Source organism: Mustela erminea, chromosome 10 (genome assembly GCF_009829155.1).
Source record: "Mustela erminea isolate mMusErm1 chromosome 10, mMusErm1.Pri, whole genome shotgun sequence".
Classification (NCBI taxonomy): domain Eukaryota; kingdom Metazoa; phylum Chordata; class Mammalia; order Carnivora; family Mustelidae; genus Mustela; species Mustela erminea.
In genome coordinates, this window is record NC_045623.1 from 58,926,837 (window position 1) to 58,951,439 (window position 24,603).

At 36.0% G+C, this 24,603-nt stretch overlaps 1 protein-coding gene across 13 annotated transcripts in view; it reads left to right on the forward strand.

Moving 5' to 3' along the window:
* The window catches only part of DOCK7 (dedicator of cytokinesis 7), a 219,732-nt gene that overhangs the window by 133,894 nt on the left and 61,235 nt on the right, over positions 1–24,603 (forward strand). For 5 of the 13 annotated variants that reach the window (XM_032303467.1, XM_032303470.1, XM_032303468.1 and 2 more), the window contains exons 21-30: positions 3,308–3,472; positions 5,133–5,302; positions 11,764–11,856; positions 13,055–13,144; positions 13,461–13,496; positions 14,082–14,177; positions 15,997–16,137; positions 16,233–16,346; positions 18,736–18,906; positions 20,714–20,853. In XM_032303467.1, the coding sequence (XP_032159358.1) occupies positions 3,308–3,472; positions 5,133–5,302; positions 11,764–11,856; positions 13,055–13,144; positions 13,461–13,496; positions 14,082–14,177; positions 15,997–16,137; positions 16,233–16,346; positions 18,736–18,906; positions 20,714–20,853 (1,216 nt within the window). The remainder of the gene's footprint in view (positions 1–3,307; positions 3,473–5,132; positions 5,303–11,763; positions 11,857–13,054; positions 13,145–13,460; positions 13,497–14,081; positions 14,178–15,996; positions 16,138–16,232; positions 16,347–18,735; positions 18,907–20,713; positions 20,854–24,603) is intronic. The other 8 variants (XM_032303477.1, XM_032303478.1, XM_032303479.1 and 5 more) reach the window with 3 other exon arrangements.

Here is a 24,603-nt window from a genome sequence, read left to right on the forward strand (position 1 = left end):
TAAATTATTTTGCTTTTTACTTGATGTTTGATTTACCTAGCCTACATTTTTACTCATCTGCTCTCCTCTATTTAAGATAGCTCTTCTTTTCTTCATTGACTGAAAATCTTTATTCTCTTTTTCTTCTGTGTTATTCTGGAATTAGAAGTATTCCTGTTTCCCACTATCTTTCGAAGATTTGTTCCTCTGCTTTTGCTAATAGCTTCCACCCACATCCTTCAAAGTAGTTGAGTTTGTATGAAAAACACATTATAAAAGTCTGTGTTAAATGGTTGAACAAAGGAGAGGAGTGTTCAGCTCCTTGGAATTTTATTTTATTATATTTATTTTTGTATTTTTAATTTTTAAAGTTTTTCAAAATTTATTTTTATTGTATTCAGCTAGCCTGCATATAGTACATCATTAGTTTTTGATGTAGTGTTCAGTGATTCATTAGTTGTGTATAACCCCCAGTGCTCATCATCACATATGTCTTCCTTAATGCCCATCACCCAGTTACCCCATCCCCCCAACCCCTCCCTTCTGTAACCCTCAGTTTGGTTCCCAGAATCTCTCATGGTTAGTCTCCCTCTCTGATTTCTTCCCATTCAGTTTTCCCTCCCTTCCCCTATGGTCCTCTGTGCTGTTGCATATGTTCCACATATCAGTGAAACGGTATGATAATTGTCTTTCTCTACTTTAGGGGAGACTTGTTAGTAGAGGTGATCCTTGGATCAAACATTTGAAGATGAGTAGGAGTCTGACAGGCAAATAACTAGTCCAAGGAGATGAAATAGTATGTGTATGGTATACAGACAGATAAGTGAACTGAGAAATTTAGGGGGAATTATAAGTAGTCATAAATTGGAGGATTGGTGATTAATGATGATATTGGCAGTGAGGGAGATGAAGTGGGATCTTCTATGACACTTTCGGGAATTGGGACTGTTATTCTGTAAGGAATCAATAGCTTTTGAAGGGTCTGGTCTTAATTGGGGAAATATTGTAACCCAGTTTGGCTTTTATAAAGATGAGTGTGCTCTGGGCAGATGGGTTGAAAGTGAGAAAATCTGGAGGCAAAAAGACAAATTAGGAATCTTGCAGAATTTCATACAACAAACTATGAGGTCCTGCCAAAACAGGAGGTGACAATGAGAGAAGAGGGGCAGGTTAAGAAATACTGAGGAGTTGTTGCATAGCGTATTGTCACAGGAGTCCTAGGAGAGGGTTTTAAGAAAAAAATTCAGCACCATTCATTTTTGTAGATTATGTAAGTAAGATAATAATGTAATAGTAACAGACATTTGCACTTACTATATGCCATCAATACTGCTATATGCTTTATTCATAGTAATGTATGAAATGCTCACAACTGTGTAGGTATTATTACCACTGTCTCACAAATAAGTAGAGTGATGAACACAGTGCTTGAAAATTTGCCTCAGGATTCAGACCCAAGCATCTGATGCTAGAGTCTCAGTCTTATTTACTAAAGAAGTGTCCAGTGGTGAAACTAGTAAGAGTTTTAGTCAAATAGTGAAAGTAGAAACCAATTTACAGAGAATTAAGTAGTGCGTAGTACCAAGTAGTGCATAGTATATGATGAAAGGAATACAAAACTTACACACTGTTTTTTAAACAAATTCACTTAGAAGAGGAAGGAGGGTTGACTGTGGCATAAGAATGGAATCATTTGAGCATGTTTATGTGCTTTGAGAAACTAGTGGAGAGGGGAGAAAAATATAAGAGGAGCTGAAAGATTTAATTAATGAAGCAACCCTGTAGGAAAAAAGTCAAGTGATCATTGTTATATAGGAGAGGAGCACTGCTTTCGTTGGTAGGGAAATTAAAATGGTTTCAGATTGGATAAATTTGTAGTACAAAGGTGAGGACTTTAATACTTTATAAATTTCTACTAGGAGATAAAAAGCAAAATATTCTGAGAAGGGGCTAAAGTGGGCCTGAGTTTTGAGAATTGGTGGACCTCATGGTTTGGAATAGCTACTATGAGGAAAAGGAAAAGGGATTTAAGCAGGAACACAGCCCACTTAGGCCTCTGCATCTCTAGTTTCTTTTCTAGTTCAGTATATATAGATTAATCGTCCTACATGACCACTTTTTTTTTTTTTTTAAGATTTTTATTTCTTTGAGAGGAACAGAGCATGAGGGGGGGTGGGGATGGTGATGGGAGGGGCAGGGGGAGAAGGAGAAGCCTTGAGTAGGGAGCCCAGCAGGAGGCTCCATCCCAGGATGCTGAGATCATGACCTGAGCTGAAGGCAGATGTTGAACTGACTGAGCCACCCAGACACCCCTTCCTACCTCACCACTTTATCGGATTATTCCACTTTTAGGAAAATTTAATTGGCCTTATTTCTGTGCATAATTTCGTGTCTTGATTGAATAAATCAGACTCTGAGGCTTAATTGCCCAGAATGGCTGTTTGTTTTATAAATTTATTTAGTGTGATACCAGAATTTCCCGAACTTTGCGAAATTCTCATTATATACTCACTTGAATGACTGGGTAGGTATTCCTTAGCCTGACATTGAAAATGCCATACCATCTTACCTCAGCTTGTTCTTCTAGGTGCCCAATTCTTTTACCAATTCACTTGTGTCAGTCATGATGCTTATTCGCTATCCTCTTTTCTTAGTATTTTAAGTTGCTATTTTTTTTAATTTTTTATTTTTTTAAAAGATTTATTTGACAGAAATCACAAGTAGGCAGAGAGGCAGGCAGAGATGGGGGGTGGGGCAGGCTCCCTGCTGAGCAGAGAACCCGATAACGGGGCTCGATCCCAGAACCCTGAGATCATGACCTGAGCTAAAGGCAGAGCCTTTAACCCACTGAGCCACCCAGGTGCCCCATTAAGTTGATATTTTTAATAATCTGTTACATTGTTAATATTTTTTTAAGCAAGAGTAACACGTGCTTATTGTATGTTACTTGGGTTTTCAGAGTCTTAAACAAGAAGTGACTTCTCAGAGGTGATACACAAGATAGATGTCTTTTTTTTTAATGTGCTATGTATTGTTTTACAAAATAATAGGTACCTGTTGGTTGAGGTTCTGTTTTTTAACTGAGCAAACCTATACAGTTTTCATGTTAAATTAGTAAAATAAGTATTTTGAAATTTTGTGTAGAAAGGTAATTTGGTTCACCTAATTAATACAAGATATCATTAAAAACAACCTCAAATATCATTTTTATACACTTACTGTGCACAATCACTATACTTAACACATACAGAGATGACAAAACCTTGATCTCTTTGGAATTTACAGTTTAAAAAAATTAATACAAAAATGTGTTCCTCCCTCTTAAAAGTTAATTTAGGTCAAGCATCCTTTGAAGCCATGGCATCAATTATAAATCGGCTCCACAAAAACTTGGAAGGAAATCATGACCAGCATGGCAGGAACAGCCTTCTTGCCTCATACATCTATTACGTTTTTCGCCTACCAAATACTTATCCTAATTCACCATCACCAGGTATTTTATTCCTTTTACTTGGAAATTCTCTTGCATAGACTGTATGTTCATGGCCAGTTTGAAATAATCTCATAGTCCCAGTGGGATGCATTCATTCAACAGCAAGTGTTTATTAAGTGCCTGCTGAGTAGCATGGCCTATGCTAGGTGCTGGATAATTATTTTACATCTTCAGGCATCATTATTTATATAGATTCCTTTAATTTGAATTAGAGCTTGGTTGAATTAATTCTTAGAAACCTTGAAAATAAGTTCTTTGTCTCTGGAAGCATTTTATCATTCCTTGTTTTGATGAGATAAATAGAATGTTAATTTGTCATTTGGAATGTTGGCATTAAAGATGAAATAGGGTGGCTTAGTTCCCTGATAACTTTGTGAAACCTACAATAATGTAAAAGGATATTCTCTAGAAAAGTCCTGATCTCTTCATGGTCAGTGAAATAATACATCCTTTGTGAGTATCAGCGCCCAAAGTGGTTACTTGGTTTTATATGACATTGGTGGTAGTGTGGTGGTGGGGTGGAGGGATGTCTCAGTTTCAATAACTCTTTAGTTGTTAGTTAATGATTATGTTGTGCGTACCTTTCAATCTGCTCACACATTTGTATGAATCATCATTCATCACTAATGATAATGGTAAGTGTCCTTTTCCAGCTGTTGGCAACATTAATAATGATGATAACTACATATGACATTGATTATGAAAACTAGACATAATAGTAATCCGGCTCTAAGTTTTAGCTCATTTTATTTCTTAATTGCAAAAAGAGAAGTTATTGACACATATTCTGGGTTATTTCTTCTCTCGATTTTTAAAAATTATAATACTTGAGGCTCTGAAGTTGTATTGTGGATATGTACAATATTCCTCCATTTTACCCTTTCATTCTATTAGAATTCCACAGATTTTACAAAACATCTTTTTTACATGCTGACCTGAAAGACTGTGTAAATCAGTTACTTGACAGGAGTGTGTCATTTGGAAATATGAAGGATTTCTTTAAGAAAATGGGGATAAATTATGGATACAATTGCTGGGTATTTTTATATTCATAGAATATGTTGAATGATGGTTGAATATAGTTGATTTTAAACAGAGGAATTCTTGCTTTTATAACTCGGGCTCTTAGAATTGTGTGGAGAATACATACATAAGTATATCATAAGGATGCCATTTTGGTATAGTTCAGATTGTCATTGATGAAGATGCAGAAACAAAACACAGTCTCATTCAAGAGATGTTGACAGTAAATTGGCTGTCTTCCAGTGACCGTGTATCAGGACAGAGTAGGAGGGGTGGGAAAAAGGAAGAGCCATCAGCCAGAGCATTTCGAGTCCTAGATACACTCATATCTGAAGAGAAAGAAATGTATATATGTGTGTGTTTTCTATCTTGTTTTTTATTGTACATTTAATATATAATCAGAAACATTGACAAGGTAGTGACTTTATCAGTGCCATGTGGTTTTGTCAACTGCTGTAAAATAGGATATCTTGGTGTAGCTGTCATTGTTTTGAGTTTTTTTTTAATTTATAGTATTTTTCATTTAGAAATAATTCATTATTTATGTGGAATTTTGCAAAGTGGCAGAGATTTTTCCAGGTCCTTTCCTGACTAATTTTCTTTGTTTAATTATGTGCTATTTTATATACAACTCTAGGTCCTGGGGGTTTGGGAGGATCAGTGCATTATGCCACAATGGCTAGATCTGCTGTGAGACCTGCAAGCCTTAATTTAAATCGTTCTCGGAGCCTTAGTAATAGTAATCCAGATATATCTGGGACTCCCACGTCACCAGATGATGAAGTACGGTCAATCATCGGCAGTAAGGTAAACTGAAGATCATGTCTATACATTTGGTTTTTGGTTTATGGAAAGTGAGAAATGCCCGATTTTAATTTATTAATTTTAAAATGTTTTTGAGTTAGTAACAGGTAAGACATTGTACCTTTCAATCAGTCTGCACTAAGTGCCTCATGTTTCTATTAATTAAGCTTGCTGTTACAAACTGGTTTGTGCAGTCTGCTCAAGGAAATCTGCCAAATTAAGAAATTTGTCCAGGATGACCAGTCCATATAGCACTTTTGTCTGTATGGTACTCCAGCCTGTGAAAAATGATTAATTTCCTGTAGAACTCAAGAGACCTGACTGCTGTGTAGAAGGGACATCACATCATTGATTTAAAATATGACCCTCCATCCTTTCTCTGAAAAATATCAAGACCATTGATTAGCCTTGATTGGTAATAGAGCTGCCTTTCAGTGGAAAACTCTATTGCCCCAGAGCTTGAAAAATATGATTTATTTAATGATGATTAATGATTATTCCAGGTAACAAGTGAGAGGCTAGCTAGTATAAGATCTTGCTGTATTTTATTTACAGCATCTTTATTAATGCCCCCTAAAAAATTAAGGAATAGTTTTTACCTTTTTATAGGTAATATTCAAGAATAACTCCAAATTTAAGCAAGCTGGAAAAAAACAGTAAGACTTAGGCCAGTAAATCGTTTTATATACAAATGTATAAAAGACCATTTCAGATGTATTTTTTGCTGTTGGAAAGGAGGAAGATACCATTGCTGCAGAATCACAGCCAACTTTTCTTTGGCACTTTTAGTCTGTTGACTAAGATCTAAGGAAGAATTAATAAATATGTTCTAGCCTCTGTGTTTCACCCTGAGCCTGAACTACAATATTTCTTTTTTTTTTTTTTTCTAAACAATCTTGGTTTGTTACATGAAATACTTGAACATTGACAAAAACATCGGGTCTTCTATCTGTTCATATAGCTATAGAAATTTTACATTCAGAAGCTTCTAATGAACTTAAGCATTGCTCTTTTAAAGTAACAAGTAATTTGTAAAGTAATTGCCACAGATCAAAAATATATTTTGTAGTCTATTTCAAATAACAAACATGGATTTTAGTAACTTACAGATCCATACAGACCTTATTCTAGTTAAACGACTTTCACTTTTTGTGAACTCCCTGAGAGTGATGTGCAAATGCCTGTATGTGGGCTTGTGCAAAAGTAACCTGAGTAACACAGCAACTGTCAAAGGGAAGGCTCCTGTGCCCTTCCCCCCCATATATTTCCATCTTTAGGAAAAGAACTCAGATTTTTTTTTTTTAATCCTTGTATTCATTCTTGAATGTGTCTCATTTTAATAGAGCTAGTATTTAGGATTATTTGTATACTATAAATATAATTCTTCTATAGAATGAATCTGACTTGTGAATAAGAAATTTTCCTGTTAAAGAGCTACAGACATGGACACTGGGGAGGGTATGTGCTATGGTGAGTGCTGTGAAGTGTGTAAACCTGGTAATTCACAGACCTGTACCCCTGGGGCTAATAATACATTATATGTTTATAAAAAAAGTTTAAAATTAAAAAAAAAAAAAAGAGCTACGGAGATGAAAAAGACACCATTGTCCTCAAGGTTCTACTTTTAAAATGCCTCTTAACTTCTGTAAGATTTGCATTATGTCTCATCTAGCATAATTCTAGAGTTTTCCTTTATATGGTGTATTGGACAGATGATAACATCAAACTTTAGGACAAAGGTTTACATATATTTGAATAATTATTTGCCTTTTTTCATGTAGTTCATAGAATGAGACATGATGACATTAACTTCTGCTGATATGTAGTATCTATATAATTACATAAACTTCTGAGAAAGCTATCGTAAGATGAGAATGTGTCTCTATCATAGCCCCTTTCTAGTCAAGTTTTGTTTAAATGGATTTCGTGTTTCCTCTTGGAAAATTTTTGATAGTTACTTTATTTTGGAATATCATTTAGTCATAATCACTAATAGTGTGTATAATTTTATCTCATTGTTAAAATCATAAGGAATCTGAAGTTTCTGACTTCATTGGTCTGGAAATTCAAGAAACTGTGTGTGTGTGTGTGTGTGTGTGTGTGTGTGTGTGTGTGAGAGAGAGAGAGAGAGAGAGAACAAGACAGAGAAAGCACGCACGTGTGAGCAAGCACCAGTAGGGGGAGGGTCAGAAGGAAAGGGAGAAGCAGACTCCCTGCTGGTCATACCCTAGATGTTGTCATTACTAATAACGTTAAACCTCACAATCTCAGTTTCATGAATTGTGTTCTCTATTAGCTCCAGTTTTTCTCTCTAGTACCTCAACTCCCAGCACTTTTCTGCAATGTCCCATCACTTGATCTAATGACCTTTCACCTTGTCTCAATCCCTTAATGTTCTTTCTTCCAATCTAGCTAGCTTAAACTCTATGACCAATCTTTTTTTTTTTTTAAAGATTTGTATATTTATTTTAGAGAGTGAGAGAGTGCACACACAAGTGAGGGGAGGGGTGGAGGAAGAGGGGAAGAGAGGCAGAGATGCAGACTCCCTGCTGAGCACAGAGCCTGACTCAGGACTCTATCCCAGGCTCGCCCCAGGCTCGTGAGATCATGACCTGAGCCAAAATCAAAAGCCAGACGCCCAACTGGCTGAGCCACCCAGGTGCCGCTCCATGACCCGTCATTATAGTTATCCCTATTATAATTAAATCTCAATTGCCTTATCCTTCTCCCATTTCATTTTACTTGCTTAACCAAATCTCATACCATAGTTGAACCCAGTCATCCATCTGTGCCATGTTGGCACCTGTGCTAATGAACATGACTTGAGAAGTATCATTATTGGTCTCATTTGAAATGAAAAGCCATGGAGCTCAAGAGAGCTCTCAATGCTTTTGGGCAATTATGCTATATTTTTTTATTCCAGTTACTTTCCCATTCTCCCAGAAAAAGATTTCATGCCTTTCAAGCCCCACATTGGATGTAAAGATTACTTAAAAAAATAAATAAATAACTTTAGATTATTTCATTCCTCTGAGCAAGATAATCCTGTGACTAACTCCTTCTCCTTTAAGCCTTTATTCAGAGGACTACCTTCTCAATGAGGTCTACTCTGACCACCTTACTTAAATGTATAACCTGGGCTGCTTTCTCTTTAGTCTTATCGTGGGGGCTTCTGATCGCCTCATTCTGTTTCTCTGTCTCATAACATTTACTGCCTTTTAATGTAGCATATAATTTAGTTATTAATTATTTTTTGGTGTTTGTTTACCTTACCTTTATCACAGTATGAGCTCCATGAGGACAGGCATAGTTGCTGAATGATAAAACCTAAGCACCCATGGTGGCCAGTGTATTGAAGCTGCTCGATAGATATTCAGTGAATGAATGTTAGTGAGGATGGCGAGAATAAACTACTCCATTAAGAGTTATGTTTTGTTTGCCTTCTTGCTGTCAGGGTTAATTATGTGTTTAATGATCAGAGACATTTGGTCTTATATTTTGTTCTTTAATATAAAATGCAGAGCTCCTAAAATTCAAGAATACTTAACATCAGTAGGATTTTATTACTCTGATGACTGTAAAATCAGATTTGCGAGATTTTCTTCATAATTATTCTTGCCAAAACCAACCTCTTTGCCCTAGCAATGTTCTTTTAACATTCAATTATGTAAATATATGATTATGACAAATTTGAATTTTATTGTGTTTAAACAAATGCCAGTGCAATTTTACGTGAATACGTAGTTTCTTTGTAATACATTATCTCCTGTTTTTAAATTTAACCTTGAGAGCTTACTGTATGATAGGCACTATGCTGAGGACTAGTGGATACAAAGCCAAAACTTTGAATTCTAACAGCAGTGTTGATGTCAAATCAAATACAATATGAGCCTTGCTCAAGGAAGGAGCCTATCTATATTTAAGGGACAAAATAATGTTACAGAGATGTGACAGAAACAAAAGCTCTTTCATGCACATGTGCACACACTTGGTTAATCTGTTCTGTTCATTGGAGATCAGTAAACATAGTTCTAACATTAGTAAATATCAGTGATGAATTTGCTTAACTAAGTTAAGATATAATTCTTAGCTTTGTAACACCTAAATTGTGGCAATTATTTGCTTTACAAAATAATGGGCCATGGGTTTTCTTTAAATAGTTAACTTCGACTTGATGTAATTGTAACCGTTTAGTCTCAGTATTGTGGATATAATATACAATGACAAAGAGATTTGTTTATTCTCACATTACTGATTAACATGTGCCTTAATTTTAAAGGAAATTAAGGAGCTGAAAAGTGTATTTAAGAGTACAGGAAAATTATTGGTATTGTGGAAATTTATGGTAGAAGAGCACAGTTATAATGTTGCAAAAATCAGATGCTTATGTATTATTCTTGTAACATGAATAGTGGTTGTAAAAATTGCAAATAGCAGAAAGAACTTTTTATGGTGGAGACATAATTTGGGAGACTGGTGAAAACTTTTGTTTTAACATATCTGAAAAACATTGTTTGCAGATTTGCTTTTGTTTGAAATAATATGGGGTTCTGAGAAGGTAGGTATTTTATTTTAAATAAATCTGATTACATAATTTTACTAGTATTTGAATATTGTCTCATTTACTTTTCTAGAAAGCATTTTAAAAAACATGCATGGGAAGTTTTTGTTAGAGCTTTTTTTTTTTTTTTTTTTGAAAGATTTTATCTCTTTGTGAAAGAGAGTGCAGGCACACGAGAACGAGCACAAGTCGGGAGAGGGGCTCAGGGAGACGCAGACTCCCCACTGGGCAGGGAGCCTCATGTGGGACTCCATCCCAGGACCATGGAATCATGACCTGAACTGAAGGCGGACGCCTAACCGAATGAGCCACCCAGGCACCCAGAACTCTTTTTTGAGTGTTTACTGTATCTGAAGCATTATATTTTGTAATTTACTTCCATTTTTAAATTTGATCTTTGCAATATGAGGGAGACTATCATTATCCTATTTTATGCTAAGGAACTGAAAAAGAGATTAGGTAATTTACCCTAGGTTTTACCACTAATAAGCAGTAGAACCTGGATTTGAATTTCAGCACTCATCTTACACATTATCAAAATCAATATAAAAAATGAGTGGAAATGGATACTTACTATATCATTCAAGTACTCTGTATTTTTTGAAAAATAGGGGGGAAAAGGAAGAGGAAATACTCTCCCTAAAAACCTACGCTCTTGAGAGGTAGTTTGTCTTGCCTCCTTCTCCCTAATCCTCATTCCCTCCCATAGTACTGATACATAGGCTTCACTCTCAGAGATTCTTAAATTGTTTATAGCGTTAATGCCCTGCATATTTATTGTTGTTGACCTTCCCAGATGATACACATGTGTCTACACAGTTGATTATTGTTGTTACTACTCTTGTTTTTCCTTTACCTATCCTTCAGTGCTTTCTGGGGTTGGGTCCCTACTTTGTCACCTTGTCTTGGGTTGTCTTCATTATTCTTATTCCAACAATCTTCTAAAAATCCCTTATAACTGGCTCCAGTTCTAATAGATTCCCAGGCCACAGCCCAGGTTGCTGAATCAGGACTTCTGGGGATGGGGCCCAGAATCTGAAGGTTTTAAAACTTCCCGAGTGACTCTAACGATCAGTCACGTTTAAGAAATGAAAGCCCCGGTTCTCTTCACCTGGGATAGTAACTTCTTTCAGAGAGGAACAGATGTAATTCACTTCTGATCGTACACATTGGTAGCATATTAAATTAACGTCGGTGATCATGATAATGAAGATGGAATTCCTACAGACCAGCCCCATCCTAATGCTTTTGTTTATGATATTTATATAAAATAGTAGCCTATTATGTTTAATTACAACAAGCACAGTAAAACAGCCCAACCTCAAATCCACCCTCATTTTTAGGCAGGAGCAAGTATTAGTGATCCCTTTTTTCTTTCTTAATTCTTTTGTTTTCTTAATTTCTCTTGTTGGTCTGTTAAAAGAAAGCAAAAGAGGAAGCAAGGTCAAATGGAATTATGGAATATCAATACACAGAAATTTCAATTGATGACAAAATGCAAATAAAGTCTTTCAGACAAGAATGAAATTATTTTCTTCAGTTCTTTTTTTTTTTTCCCCTTTTAAATCCTATTTAGATTCAGGGGAAATTATGTTACTAACTCGTGCCATCTTTAAGGAGGGTTTGGGAGGATGGTGCTGTGGGAACTTTAGTTGGTACTCCAACTAAAGAGAAATTGTTTTTAAATGCTGTACATATTATTCTTCGTGATTTAAAAACAAATTATGTAATAAGGTAATTATGGTGAACTAATACTTCTTGATGCCTAGAAATTTTGGTTGCTTTAACAGTACTAATTAAAAACATGTTTGCATTGGAAAGTCTGGATTTCTTTAAGAATAATTTATAGCATGCCACATGTAATATTTCTTTCCTTTCCAACTGCTTTCTATTATATGCTTAGGGTTTAGATCGCTCCAATTCCTGGGTTAACACTGGTGGTCCAAAAGCTGCCCCATGGGGATCCAACCCCAGTCCAAGTGCAGAATCAACACAGGTGGTGTTTATATTAGAGGTTTCTTTATTGGCTGCTGATGTTTCTTTTTAGAACATTACTTTTTAGTACATACTATGATTTCAGTGGCTTGCTTTTTAATCATTAAAAAGTGTGTATTTTTGTTTACTTAGCACATTTTCCAACTACTATGCATGAATACCACCAGTTGCACCAGTAATGCTGTCCTTTCCTACTTCCTGTCTCTTCCTCCCACTTCCTCCCTGTATACTCTCTCAGTATTTCAATGCCTGCTGCTTATGCAAGTGATGGCTTTGATAACAGTTTCTACTGTAAGGGTAGCACACTTAGTAAGAATTAAAAAAAAAAAATTTGTGTGGAAAAAACCTGGCAGTTTTCCATTTGCTTTTGGTTTAAAGTGTAGCTATTATATCCTTTTCATTTAGCATTTACTGTCTTGCCTTTTTTTTTTTTTCCCATAATTACTGATTAGAAATACTGGGACTAAGCTGAAATTAAGTGTGAACAGTATATGATCCCCATGCTGTAAGGTTTAATACCAGAAGCAAAAATCCATTTTAATTCATATTGTGTTGCAAAGTATGAAATTTGTCTATAACTTAGTTGAACTAGGTTTTGCTTACTTAAGTCTAGTTGCTTCATGGCTAATATTGCATGACACCTCAAAATATACTTCTCATCTGTGTATTGGCTTTGGAGGGAAATGCTCTTGTTCTTGAAGAATTTGATTTCATGTTTAGTATCATAAATGTTTTATATTTGAAATATATGGCAGATCTGAATAGTAGTTTTTGATAGTGAAAAGTGAAAGAAACCATTCTAACCTTTTGATTTCCTTGATTGAATATAAAACTCTTGATTTCTTCTTTTTGATCTGAGACCAGTGAGAAGTATGTTTTTACTTTATACATTTTCTTACTGGATGTGTGCATGTGTATAGATCACACAGATAAAAGTTTCATTCTTTGCAGCACTCTGAATTTATATAATCATTAAAATAATTCATCTTTTTACTAAAAATACATAGAAGCCATTTTGATACTTCTAATGCACTGTCATTAAAGCAGCTTAAAATGGTAAAAATGAGATGAGCAATAATAAAACAGTTGTTGAAACCAAAGTAAAACTGTTTAAAAAATTGTATGTAATCCTTGAGCTGCAGCGCCCTCCACAGCAGACTTTAATGTTATCTCATCATTCATTCACCTCCACTCCATAGGCTATGGATCGAAGTTGTAATCGTATGTCTTCGCACACAGAGACGTCAAGTTTCTTACAAACATTAACGGGACGCTTACCAACTAAAAAGGTAGATTCATATGAAGACAATCCGTATAGGGGGAAAATTCCAACAGTTAAATAGATGTAAGATTTCTTTATGTAGCCAGTATGTTACAATAATTGCATTTAAATTATTTGTTTAAAAATACATTTGAGCAAGCACTGCTTGTCTGTTGCCTTTTTGGGCATACCACTCCAGTGTATGCTCTTTTGTTAGTGAAATGTTTTATCTTTGGGATTGACTGTTTGAAATCAAGTTTGATAATCAGATTTTAGTACCAAAAAATGTATCAATTCTGAATTCTGTTTCTGTAACTGCTCTGTTTTGTGTTTTAAATCTCCAGGGAAAGGAAGATGAGTTAGAAAAATTATCACTCTTAGTAAGATATGTTGATTTGCTTCCCTTATGCACAGTTTTGTTAGTCCTTTTCATATCGATATACCCTACTTTGCAAATGCTTTGTATGCATATCCATTATAAGGCAGGAAATTTCCTCTGTGTTTATAAAAAAGACTTCAGATACCTGAAAACTTGAAAATTAATGGCTTACATCAAAGTTTAAATTTCTAAAGGTATTTCCTAAATTGTACCAGCAAAGTTCATGAATGTATTTGCATATGTTGGAATATGTATTTAAGGCACAAACAAGATCGTATTTGTAACTGTGAGTTTTGGTCTAGTTTCTGTTTGCAGGTACAATTTAGGAGGCTGTTTCCCACCTGCCCTTTTAAAATTACATTTTACTGCAAGATAACATGTAATTTTTTCAGCTGTTCAACATGCCACTGTCTTCCATGTATAAACAGCCGTTTCGTTAATGGGTGTCCTCACTGCATCATTGAATGGTTCACCTGCCTTATTTTGCTTATTCTCATTATATCTTCATTTGTAATTGCATTATGGTTTGGTTTATGTTATCAGCAGATATGACTTTGATAATAACTTTGGATTTACTTCTGGATAGCTTTTTCATGAGGAGCTGGCTTTGCAGTGGGTTGTTTGCAGTGGCAGCGTGCGGGAATCAGCTTTGCAACAAGCCTGGTTCTTTTTTGAGTTAATGGTGAGCAAGCCCAACACATTTTTAATACTGTTTTCCTTAGTTGGCAACTTTGTGTTAGCTCATTATTTTATCCTAAAAAGCCTTTTCAGTTGTCCTTCTTAGGGTTTGACATGTGCCTCCAATACAAAATTAACATTTGTTACATCTCTGCATAAACACTGTGGACACTGAGCATAATTCAGGTGGAATTAGAAGGCTCTGCTTAACTATTATTTTAGAGATGGTTGCAGAACCAGCTCTCTTTTTAAAGAAAAACATGGTACCTTATTTCTTAGTCTGGACGTGGCTAGCACATAATGTATTTTAGATTTCATCCCAAACATAGATAAAAAGGGCTTTAAAGATTCTCACTGCTTTCATGGTTCGAAAGCTCAATAGCAACACTTTCGGCTCAGTTTAATAAATGATATTAAAAACAAATGGATTAATATCTTAATATTTATATACATATAAACTCATATATACACAAGAGCAATGAAGATTTGCCAAGTATGTACTATGTGTAGCACTGTCCCTGTGGGCTAGGGGTTTTCAGTGCACAGAGAGACAGAACTGGGCTTCAAACTCGGGCGTTCTGACACTAGGGACTCTTCCTTTTCAAACTCTAGAAAGCTGAAGTCATTGAAACTTTTTCTTCCAAAAGAGGAATGTGTAAAAATATAATGGAAAACAAAACAACAATAACAAAAACGAAGGCAGGAAGACAAGAAACAGAAGGAGCTTCCAGAGTATGTCATAGGGTCATTCTCAGCATTGAGTGTTACCTATATTGGGGATAAGAAGACAGTTTTTCTAGAGATTTACTAATCTACAGAAGAAAATAAGTCAGGGACCCTATGTAAGTGATAGGCTTCTCATTTTTCCCCCTCTGGAGAATAAACACCAAGTTTGTAATTCTTGTGCTTTTAATATAAGATCAAATTGTAATTTTGATTTTTTGATAGTCTAACGTGTATGTTCAGATTTCTTAAGAATAGTTAAAAAGCTACAGTTTAAAACGTAACTCTGCTGTTTACTAATTGTTGAAACTTGGTTTTGCTTTCCCTGAATTCTTTATTATTATTACCACATTGTTGTAATAGTCAATATCCAGAAGTATTTTTTAATTAGAGAGCGGGAACGAGTGTGCGCATCAGCATGTCGGGGGAAGAGCATAGGAACAGACTCTCCAGCAGGCTCTGCACTGAGCACAGAGTCTAGTGCAGGGCTTGATCTCCTTTGAGATCATGATATAAGCTGAAACCAAGAGTTAGATGCTCATGATATAAGCTGAAACCAAGAGTTAGATGCTCAGCAGGCTAAACCACCCAGGTGCCCACAGAAGCATTCTGTACACGTGAATCACTTTGTTAATTTTTGCCCAAGAGTTTACTATTCATATTGAGTCATCAGTGTTTACTGTACACTCACCATACGTCACTATATTATAGATGCTGAAGAGACCACAGTGAAGTCAGTGTGTCTAGTGTCTCAGAGCTTACTGTTGGGCATATATGGAATGTCAAAATGTTACATCTTAGAAAAGATTTCATTTAAAACAAATTTGAAAGGTGAACTATTTTTCTGTTCATATCCATAATTCTTTTCGTATTGGTAGCCAGAATAATTTTATGAAGGTGATGCAGTGATTGAGTTGTACCGTGTTTGATACTTCTTGGGAACATAAGCTACTGCAGGGAGAGTCTCAAAGTATTTGAGGGGCTAGAAGTATTTTAGCCATCTGTTCAATCACATAGTGTAGTGAAAAAATAGCCCGGATATGATTAACTGTTAATTGCATTCATAAAAAATTAAACTAATGCCTTATTTATTTTTTCAGGTAAAGAGCATGGTGCATCATTTATATTTTAATGATAAACTTGATGCACCAAGGAAAAGTCGTTTTCCAGAACGTTTCATGGATGACATTGCTGCTCTTGTCAGCACAATTGCTAGTGATATAGTTTCACGATTTCAGAAGGTAATGATAACTTGTTAAAAAATTAAATTTCTGTCAAACTCACATTAAGTTGTCATACTCTTATTTGTTTTTTTGCTTTTTATTCTGTTTTCCAGGACACAGAAATGGTTGAGAGACTCAACACAAGCCTTGCATTCTTTCTCAATGATCTGTTGTCTGTTATGGATAGAGGTTTTGTCTTTAGCCTTATTAAGACCTGCTATAAACAGGTAATGCATAATTAGTAATAGTTAACAAATAATTTAAATACTGTGTTTGCTGTTTTTAGAGTTACAGCTTAGATATCTTCCAGAACACATTCATATACTGATGTTCTTAAAAAACAGCATTTTTCTTTTTAAAAAGGATTTATTTGAGAGAGAGCATGAACAGAAGGGGTGGAGGGAGAGGCTCTGAGAGAGACTCTCTGGGGAACCTGGGCGGCTTACTTGGTTAAGTATCTGACTCTTGATTTCAGCCTAGGTCATGATCTCAGGGTCCTGGGATCGAGCCCTGCCCCGTGTCAGGCTCCCTGCTCAGCTGGGAGTCTGCTTGTCTCCCTCTCCCTGTGGCCCTCCCCCTCTTCTCTCTCCCTCTCATTCTCTCTTAAATAAATAAGTCTTTAAAAAATAAAAGCAGGGTATTTTTATTAGTAAGACAAAAATAAATTTCATTTGTTTTATGAGGACACAGGCCTATGGCAAGTTGATATCTGTATAGCTGACTTTTCCTTGGTTTTACTGGCCCAGCAGGGACCTTTGATTCCCATTTTGCAGCAGATCAGGAAGTCACTAGACTGAATGTTAAATAGCCCTGGGGGTGCCTAGCTGACTCAGTCCGAAGAGCATGTGACTCTTGATCTTGGGTTTGTCAGTGTGAGCCCCCCATTGGGTATAGAGATTCCAAAAAAATAAATAAATAAAATAAACTTTAAAAAATATAATAGAAAAAAATAATGTAAAGCAACCCCCATGATGCCATGTAAGAGTACCAGTTACAATGCATAGCCAAATGAACTTGTTTGTGTATTTATTGGGTGATTTTTAAAGCAACTGCATTTTGCTGTGTAGTCATCCTAATGTAGACTTAGACATTGTAGAGTTTAGAATCATGGATGGATGTTTACCCAAATCCCCAGTCAATCACTTTGTCGCTTTTATTATTTTTTTAATTTATTTATCTTTTCCATTATGTTGCTTTTACTAAAAAAGCATCCTGGAACTTTTCTACAAACAGCTGACTTTAACATTTTTATCAACTGATGAATATGCCTTTTGGAAAACATTAGTTATTGGTCCTCTTAGGCCATGGGGGTAGTGAGCTGTATAATCATTCTGGAATTACCTTTTAAAGGAAATTTAAAAATACACAGCTCTTGGGTCCTATCCCAGAGTTACTGAGGAGTTTGAATCCTAGGGGTAGGGGAGGGACGTGTGGGACACAGTGCTTGTGCAGCGTTTCCCACTGGTCCACAGGCTCGTTTCTGAGAATTACTGGTTTAGAATGCTGTTTGGCAGTCTAATATTTAGAATTTTGAAGATCTGTTCTATCAGCTACTTTTGTTGTGTGTTCCACAGATTGACCGATTTACTTTAGAGAGTGTACATATGATTGGGGGGAGGGGCATACGGAAGGGGGAGAAAGACTCCCAAGCTCACTCTGCGATGAGTACAAGTCAACATGGCGTTTGATCCCACAACCCTGAGATCATGACCTGAGCTGAAAGCAAGAGTTGGATGCTCATCCAACCAACTGATCCATTCAGGTGCCCCTGTATGTTCCTTTTAATAGAGAAGTTAAAACTACATGTGGTCACTGACCCACTTGGAAGTATTTGCAGTAGTATGTATTATTTTTACTTTCCCCCCAGAATTTCATGTTCTGTTGCTCCTCAGATCTTGTCGTTGTTCTTCAAGCATTGACTTTCTGTGGTTGCCAAACATCGAGCTAGACCCCAGGGATGCCAAAACTTTCAAGTCAGTGTGTATATGTCTCCTCAGCGTAGCTTACCATGTAGCTGGGTGAATAGACAAATAGCTAATCATAAATATAGGTTAACACAGGGTGCTAATTATCCAAAGAATGGATCGTTTTCTTGTTATTTTTTTTAAAGATTTTATTTATTTATTTGACAGAGACACAGCGAGAGGGGGAACACAAGCAGGGGGAGTGGGAGAGGGAGAAGCAGGCTTCCCACCAGGTAGGGAGCCTAATGTGGGGTTTCCATCCCAGGACCCCGGAATCATGACCTGAGCCAAAGGCAGACACTTAACGACTGAGCCACTCAGGGCACCCCCAATGGATCATTTCTTTTATGAAGTTATTTTGGTCATATACTTTTCCTTCATAAAGTGTATCTTTGAGAAGTGGAAATATTAATGCTATATTGTAAATATAGAGAATATGACTTTTAGCCTGGTCAGTGGATTTGTACATCTTAAGTAGATCTTCTAGTTCCCTATTTTTTTATTTTAGCAGTAACTCTGGAAAAAGCTGATACTGTTGTTTAAACCACAAAACCCAAAACTGCTCACTCAATACTTCATCTGTCCTTCTGGTGTTGGCTTAGAGAAATGATGAATTCAATTGGTATTCTTTTATTTATGTAATGCTTACAAGGTATCTTCAAAGCTATATTCATTACCAAATCCAAGTGTGCTGGTGTCTTTGAGACTGGATTTTCTACGAATTGTCTGTAGCCACGAGCACTACGTTACACTGAACCTGCCCTGCAGTCTGCTCACTCCCCCTGCATCACCGTCGCCATCTGTTTCTTCGGCAACATCTCAGGTATGCGGTGTCTGAAAAAGTTTTTTATAGAGCCCATGTTTGTACGAAAGCTTTCTGAACACTGGAGAAAATGGGAGGAAACACTGTTGAATAATAGCTGTGTGATAGGCTCCATGCTAAAGGCTTTGTAAGTATTAATTATTTGCTCCTTAGAGTAATTCTGGGGGTAAATTCTATTATTTTCATTTTGCACATGAAACACAGAAAAGTCATGAGCTTGCTCAAGATTACACAGTAATAAGTGGCAGAGCTAGACTTTGAGTCAAGCCACGTGTTGACTTTATTCTAGAGCCCGAGGTCTTAACTACCGTGTTGTCCTCTTACAGATCTGTGCACATCCACGTGAGTGAATTCACTTAGATAAGCCCATTGAGAGGTTTTTTTGCAGATCGGGTTTTCTAGAAGCAAATGCAAAGTTGTCTTGAGTTTGGGCTAGAAGATGTTTATTAGGGACCAATACCTGTGAAAGGAAAAGGCATGAGGCATAATGTAGCTGGGAAAGAAGTCAAACTGCAGGGCAGTCCGAGGAAGCCCTGCCTACATCTCTTGTACCTTGAAAACCCAAAGGAAAGTAGGTGGATGTCCGTAAAGTTTTCTTGGGTGGCAATGGACTTGAGTAGCAAGTGGTCTCTGTCAAGACAAAAAGGGGTTATCAAAGCAATTACTTCGTGTCCTGTCATACAGATTGAGATAAAGGGATTTTCTGGTTTTAATATCAGAGAAGCTCCTTCTAGTGAAACATTCTTTCTGCTCTGTAATTCCTAAGGCAGACAAGCTGCTTTCTTAAGCTTTCGTAATCTCTTAATGTTTAAAGTTAAAATTGATCTTAACTTTTTGTAGTGTTATTTTTGAGTTATTTAATTCCTGGCTGTAATTCCGTAGCCTAGATCAATCTCAGATTCATTATAAAAATATATTTTTTTAAACTTTACCTAGATTAGAAAACATTTTGCCTTTATGAAAAAGCTTATGGATTGGCCTATTTTCACATACTCTTTTACCTGGCTAGCATACACCTCTTTCTATAATGGATAAGGCTAGTCTTTTGCTTTCTTCCACATCCTCTGCCAGAGATGTGGCTGTCCCATGAGGAACAGATTAATCATAGTATAGTTCCTAAAACCTTTAATGAAACACATTTGTTTACACCTTACTCCCTTTTGAACATCTTATTCAGCCAAGAAATTAACAGAATTCCTTCCATTCTCTTGTTCCCCATATGGATGGTCTTGAATATGAATTAGAGGGGGATGAGATTATAGACACTTTTGTCCTGAACTATGTCTTGGGAGGATGCTATTTTGCAGTATTAAAACTCTTTTAAAAATTGTGAGTAAATGACAAAATGATAGTAATTTTCTAAAGATAGTATTTTCTCTGAAAAACAGTTTTACTGGTATTTGGACTTTGTCTGGAAATCAATAGCTTTGACTACCAATATATCTTTTGTACTCAGCAGTAAATACATAATATATCATTTGGATTTAGTTACTTTTTTTCTCCTTTAAGGTATATTGAAACATTAAATGGCTAAAAGAATAAAGATTTTAAAAAGATGGAAAAGTTTCAATATGAGAAAAAGGAAATTGAAAATAATTTAAAGTGTTATTTTATCAGAGCTTCCTATACCAAAAGTAAGAGGAGTTACTTTCTCCAATGTGAATAATAGTGATGTAAAATAAACTACCCTAAGCGAGGTGTATCTTACTTTGAGATAATGCTCATACTGCCTTTATTGTAATATTCTGTCTGTAGGATGTTTTGTTGCACAGCTATTGTAGTTTTCTTCTACCTCACTCCCAAACAGAGTTCTGGATTTTCCACAAACGTACAAGACCAGAAGATTGCAAATATGTTTGAATTGTCTGTGCCTTTCCGCCAACAGCATTATTTGGCAGGACTTGTATTAACAGAACTGGCTGTCATTTTAGACCCTGATGCTGAAGGGTGAGTAGAGTTACTTTGCCTCGTGGAGTAGCAGTTTGCTTTTGGATAATGGGACAGAAGTATTGCACTTACTTTCCTAAGAATCAAAAGACTAGTCTTCGCCACTCTTCATATACCTCTGTATTCACTAAGTCCCATTTCCATGGTATTTCTGCATTTCACTGATTTTTAAGAGAGCCATTTTTTTCATACTTTATCATCTCTGAATTTGAGGTTTCTTTTGAAATCAGTGGCATATCTTGGTTTATTTAGTAGTTTTCCTTCTTAATGGTTACAAAAAATACTGTGTGTATTAGTAGGTAGACTCATAGATTTGTTGATGTATAGTAGGCACATTTCAGTTCGAAGGAAATGGATTGGTTTTCTATTCCTTGTAAAGAGAATATATTGTTTGCCATTACACTATGTAGCATTTTATTTCAAAGTATGCCCCATAAACAAATATTCTTAGGTTTTAAGAACTTCCAAAGTTGTGTACACTTGTACAGAATTTTTGGAAATTGACGTAGTAAGGAAAGGGCATATTGTCTGATGATTGAATTTAAATAGCTTGAGTGTTGTGGTCTAGCATCCCTAGAAGGTATTTCTATCTTAATAATTGCTTTTAAAAAAATCTGTGTAATCATAATTCCTTTAGGTAATGATCACTTTTTTAAAAATCCTCATAATAGAATCTTTAGGAGTTTCTTAACAGTCTTTATTTAAATTCCAGTATAGTTAACATACAGTGTAATATCTGTTTAGGTGTACAATATAGTGATTCAGTACTTCCATATAACACCCAGTGCTCATCACAAGTGTAGTATTTAAAACCCATCACCTATTTTATCCATCCTTCCGCCCCCTCCACTCTGGTAACCAACAGTTTGTTCTCCATAGCTAAGAGTCTGGGTTTTTTGTTTATCTCTTTTTTTCTTTGTTTGTTTGTTTTGTTTCTTAGATTCTACATATGAGTAAAGTCATAGAGTATTTTTTTTTTCTGACTGACTTATTTTGCTTAGCTTTATACCCTCTAGATCCATCCATGCTATTGTAAGTAGCAATATTTCATTCTTTTTTATGGCGAATATTCCTGTGTGTGTGTTTGTTTGTGGGTATATGCATATATATACCCACATACATACACGTACATATATCTTCTTTATTCATCTGTTGATGGACATTTGGGTGGCTTCCATATCTTGGCTATTATAAATAAGGCTGCAGTAAACAGAGGCGCTTTTATCTTTTTGAATTAGTGCTTTTCTATTCTTTGGGTAAAATCCAGACTTTAAAGATTTTATTTATTAGAGAGTGCATGTCTGTGTGTAGAAAGTATGGGAGGTGTTGAGAAGGGGGGACAGAAGGAGAGGGAGAGAAAGAAGAAAAGAATTCCAAGCAGACTGCGCTCAGTGGCAAGCCCAATGTGGGGCTCGATCTCATGACCCCAAGACCATGACCTGAGCCGAAATCAAGAGTAGGACAATTAACTGACTGAGCCATCCAGGTGTCCCTAAAATCTAGACTTTTAGTAATAGTCCTCAAAGCCCTATTTATCTGATTTTTGTGTAATTTTGTCACTATCTTCCCTCCCCACATATTAAAATCTAGCCATCTCAATCTTTTTTTCTGTTTAGTATGCCAAAGTTGCTCATAACTTAGGTTATTTGCACTTGGATTTTTTTTTTCTCTGCCTAAAAAAGCAGTGCTCATGTTACTGTAAGACTGTCATGTACCTTTTTGCTCCTTGTGATTCTTCAGGTCTCCACTCAGATAGCATCTTCTAGGCGAGGCTTTCACTGGCCACCCAATCAAAATGATAGACACACTGCCCTGTCACAATCATTCTTATACATATGGCCCTCTTTTATTTTCTACAAAACATTTCTCTGAAATTTGCTGCTTTATTTCTGTCTCCTCCCATTATAAAGTGATTTTAGGAGAGCACACACTTCTTTTTTGTTCACTGTTACACTTCCAATACCTTAAAATCATGTCTGGCACATTTATAAATATGTTAATTCAGTAACATATAAGTAATTGACTTTAAGAGACTCTCAGCCAATCTCTAGATTTTCTATTCTTTAGTGGTATATAGAAAAAATACAACATATATTGTCTTGGATAGGTCCTTGAGAATAATGATTTTCTTTTTACTTCATCTGCTTGCTAATAAGAATAATTCCTTGGGGGCAATAATATGTTTTAATAGTGATAAAACATTTGCTCTCTAGAAACTTTCATTATAGTCAGAAAATTAAGACTATGAAACAATATGATTAAATGCTAATTTTGTAGTACATAGTTGTATAGAAGATTAATACCTTTACTGCATTTGTGACACTAAATTATTATTTTTGTGTCTGTGTTTCTTTCTTGCAATAGCAAACTCTTTAAGAACAGGGACAGTGTCTTATCCCTAACACTTAAAAAATAGTATGTTGCAGGTCCTACATAAACATTTTTTTAATAACTGCATGTGACTGAGTAATGTAGACCTATGAAAGGCTTATAAAGATGAGTGTGGGATGGGGGGTGGATACCTGGGTGGCTCAGTAGGTTAAGCCTCTGCCTTCAGCTCAGGTCATGATCTCAGGGTCCTGGGATCGAGCCCTGCATCGAGCTCTCGCTCGGCAGGGAGCCTGCTTTTTCCTCTCCCTCTCTGCCTGCCTCTCTGCCTACTTGTGATCTCTGTCTGTCAAATAGATGAAAAAAATCTAAAAAAAAAAAATAAAGATGAGTGGGTAGAGCTTATTGGTAGGTTAACATTGGGCTGGTAGCTACAGAGTAAGGAATACACACCCAGGTTTGGAAGTCCTCATTGGTAATGGAAAAATTCAAAATGGAGAACATAAAAAGCAAATGACTGGAATCTGAGATCTGGGTAAAATGAGAGAGAGTATGAGGAAAGGGAGGGAACTATCTGGAGAAAAAAATTGAGAAAAGAGAAGATGACAGCATCAAGTAGAGAACTGGAGAATAAAATCTGAGATGTGTCAGTTAGATGTGGTTCTTGACAGTGTTTAAAAAAACACTTCCTGAATAAAAATTTGGAAAGAAGAAGAATCTCCAGCTAGATTTCATATGTAGCAATGTGAAGTGGCAGATAAGATGAATGGCCCAGGTTTCCAATCCCAGCTTTGAAATTGGCATTGTGATCTTAAATACCAAGGAAGGCAGTGTGCTAATAATATGCTACATAAATTATGCAACTTAATTCTCATAGCCTCCTTATGAGGTAGGCGATTACCCCCCTATTGCAGATAGGAAAACAGAGAAGGTACGTACTCCTAAGAAATTTAGCTATTAAATGATGAAGCTAGTACAGTACCATGTTGTAAGCATTCAAAAACTGTTTGTTCCAAAGAAAGGGAGTAGATACTAGGAAGTAAATGAAAATAGTTGCTATGGACTGGACATTCAGGAATTATTACTGGAGAAATTGTTGTAATAATTTATTACTAGGAGACAGTATATAAGGTAGAAGAGACTAGTTTCAAGTGAACTTGTGTTTTCAACATAGGAAAGGCTTATTTGAAAGAAGGGAAGAGTTTAGTGGGGGGCATTGAAGCTATTGAAGAAACATGGGGTTCATTAAACATAATGGAGAAATTACTTTTGGGGGAGAAGTACAACTTTTTCTGAGACAAAAGGAATGACAGAGATATAAATGTGGAGGTGTGTTAAAGATCTGGCTAGAGCAAATCCAGAATGGTTTTTCTTTCCTAAAAATCGGAAGTCGGAATCAAGATCTTTTGCTGAGATGGGTGG